Below are 2,330 nucleotides of genomic sequence, written 5' to 3' on the forward strand. Positions count from 1 at the left end.
TGGACTGCAGCCTACCAGGCTCCTCCGTCCATGGGATTTTCCAGGCAAGAGTACTGGAGTGGGGTGCCATCGCCTTCTCCGATAGAGCATGCAGAGGGAAGAAATCACCAAAGGATGGAACACTTGGGTCCAGGCACCTGGTAGCTTTCTGATGTCTCAACCCCTGCACATCCATGAACCCCCAGGCCCCTCTGGGGCCAGTTTTGTGTGTCTTTCTGCCCCCTCTGGACCCTCAACACCCACCCTTTGGACCCTGGGCCTTGGTCTTCCTCTCCTTGATGTCTGTAGAAGCCTTCTCTTTGGGGGGTTTCTTGGGAGGCAGGCGGACTCTCTCTTTCTTTTCCTCCTCTTCGTCTTCATCTTCCAGGTCATCCTCTTCCTCCTCCTCATCCCCTGTAGGTAGAAATTCATCAATATGGGGGTTGGGGTGGGTCCTCTAATCTCTGCGGGTCTCTCCAGATTTCTGGGAGGCAGTGAAGGAGCCAAGGGTAGGAGGCTCCCTTCTGGAACAGAAACAGGAGGAAGATTCTCAAAGAATGCGGTGACCCCAAAGTCTTCCACAGCGTGCAAGTCACACGAGAGCTGGAGTCGGGGTTACGCTGGGGGCTTGGCAATCCTATTCTGGGAAAATGCACTTCTTTGCAGGCCCTTCTCTCTCTGGCTGTCACACACCCTCCTGGCATCTTTCAGTTTCCCCTTTTCCATCCCTTCTAATGAGACACGTGCCTGCTTCTCCCACTCTGCTTCTCCCTACCCTGGTCTGTCTCTCTTTCTAACTCCCAGCCAGACCCATCTGAGCTCTCCCTTGCCCCTAGTCCTGGTCTAAGGCAGAGCTCTTAACCACTCCTTTGTGCCTCGGTTTCCCCATCCGGAAAATGGGGAAAAGAACACGAGCATAAAGGGTTTCCTAGTTCAGAGCCAAGGCCGAGGATGCAGACGCTGTTTTCCCCAGCTGTCTGCCTCTCTCCCTCTGTTGTTCCTGTCCAACCTCTCCTCTCCAGTCGCCCGCTCCCCTGCTGGTCTCCAGACGCCCCCTTCCCTCGGGGTTCGCTCACCGTCCTCCGTGTCCGGGGCGTCTGGGGCGCGGGCTACCAAGAAGGTCTCCCGGGGGTCGCGCTTCTTGGCCTCGGGGTCCCTGAGGAACTTGGTGTAGACTGTTTGCGCTGCCCGTGCCTCAGCCGGTCCCTGCGCGGGCTCCTCCCGCGGCTTCCCCTTCCGCCCGGCTGAGCCGAGATGCGCGGGTCAGGAGCGACCCCCACCTCTTCCTGAGAAGGTGCCCGCGCCCCCTCAGGCTCCTCACTCTGGGGGCTCCCCGGGGCTCTGTTTCACTTTGGACACCACTCTCCCGGCTTTCATTCATCCTTTCGCTCTTCCTATCCCCCAGCTCACCCCCCTCCCCTTCGTTCTTCGCCTGCGGGCCTTCCCTCACGGGACCCTCATCCTGGGGGTGCCCCGGGACTCGCCCTCCCACCCCCAGCCCACCTCCAGGTCTCCAGGGCTTGGATCCTGTGGGGCAGGGAGCCTCTGGGGCTTCTGGCTTTTTCTTCCTCAACTTCTGTCGCTGCGGAGTGGGGGGTCAAGAGGAGGGAGAGGAAGGAAAGGGGCGGGGGGACTCTGAGGGCTGCCCATCACCCTTCTAATCCCTTGAGCCGCCAGAAATAACCGCGGATTATCGGGAGGGGAACTGTGCCCCTTCCTGGGGCACGATGGATGACTCCCTCCCATGTCTCATGGACACCTCCAATGTCCCAAAGTCCAGGTTCCTCCTCACGACACCCCATGCCCCCCCCAAACACCCCTTTCCTGCAAGAACAAAATAAAGCCCAAACTTCCAGGGAAGTAAGGACCCCCAGAGGCTGCCCCGCTCGCTCCCAGATCCCCTGTGCTGCGTGGGGGGGCCCTCTGTCTCCTCCCCAAGCCAGGTGACCTACCTGCTTGGTGCGCTGCTGGACCTCAGGGCTCCGGCCTTCCTCCTCGTGTCCGCTGAGGGTAGCAAAGGAATCAGCCTGTCTCCCTCCCCAAACCCTCCATCTGAGCCCCCCACCAGGCTTCAGGTAGGGTGAAGTGGGGGCTTTCCAGACCTGTCTGAGGCCCACACCTCTCGGAGGGTGTCGTCCTGCAGCGGCATGGTGCCCGCGCCTGGCTGCACCCACTTCTCTGGCCACCCTGCAGCTCTAGAAGCTTCCCTGCCCCCCGGCCCCAGCTAATCCAGGCTCAGCCTCACCCCCACCTCCTGCAGGCTCCCGAGGGTGGCAGGACTGTGGGAGGGGCTTCTGCCCAGAGTACCCTCCCCCTCCCCGCGTCGTGGCCTACTAAGAGAAGAGGCTGAA

The 2,330-nt window shown here is 60.9% G+C and overlaps 1 protein-coding gene across 1 annotated transcript in view; it reads right to left on the bottom strand.

Annotated features, from left to right (window-relative positions):
- Positions 1–2,128, bottom strand: part of TULP1 (tubby like protein 1) — a 14,854-nt gene extending 12,726 nt beyond the window's left edge. The window contains exons 1-5 of the mRNA XM_010848728.1: positions 2,082–2,128; positions 1,932–1,983; positions 1,483–1,561; positions 1,056–1,223; positions 244–393 (exon numbers count right to left, since the gene is read on the bottom strand). Coding sequence (XP_010847030.1) covers positions 244–393; positions 1,056–1,223; positions 1,483–1,561; positions 1,932–1,983; positions 2,082–2,128 — 496 coding nt within the window. The remainder of the gene's footprint in view (positions 1–243; positions 394–1,055; positions 1,224–1,482; positions 1,562–1,931; positions 1,984–2,081) is intronic.
- Positions 2,129–2,330: the final 202 nt, after the last annotated feature.

The sequence above is a fragment of the Bison bison genome, unplaced genomic scaffold, assembly GCF_000754665.1.
Source record: "Bison bison bison isolate TAMUID 2011002044 unplaced genomic scaffold, Bison_UMD1.0 scf7180017864270, whole genome shotgun sequence".
Lineage (NCBI taxonomy): Eukaryota > Metazoa > Chordata > Mammalia > Artiodactyla > Bovidae > Bison > Bison bison.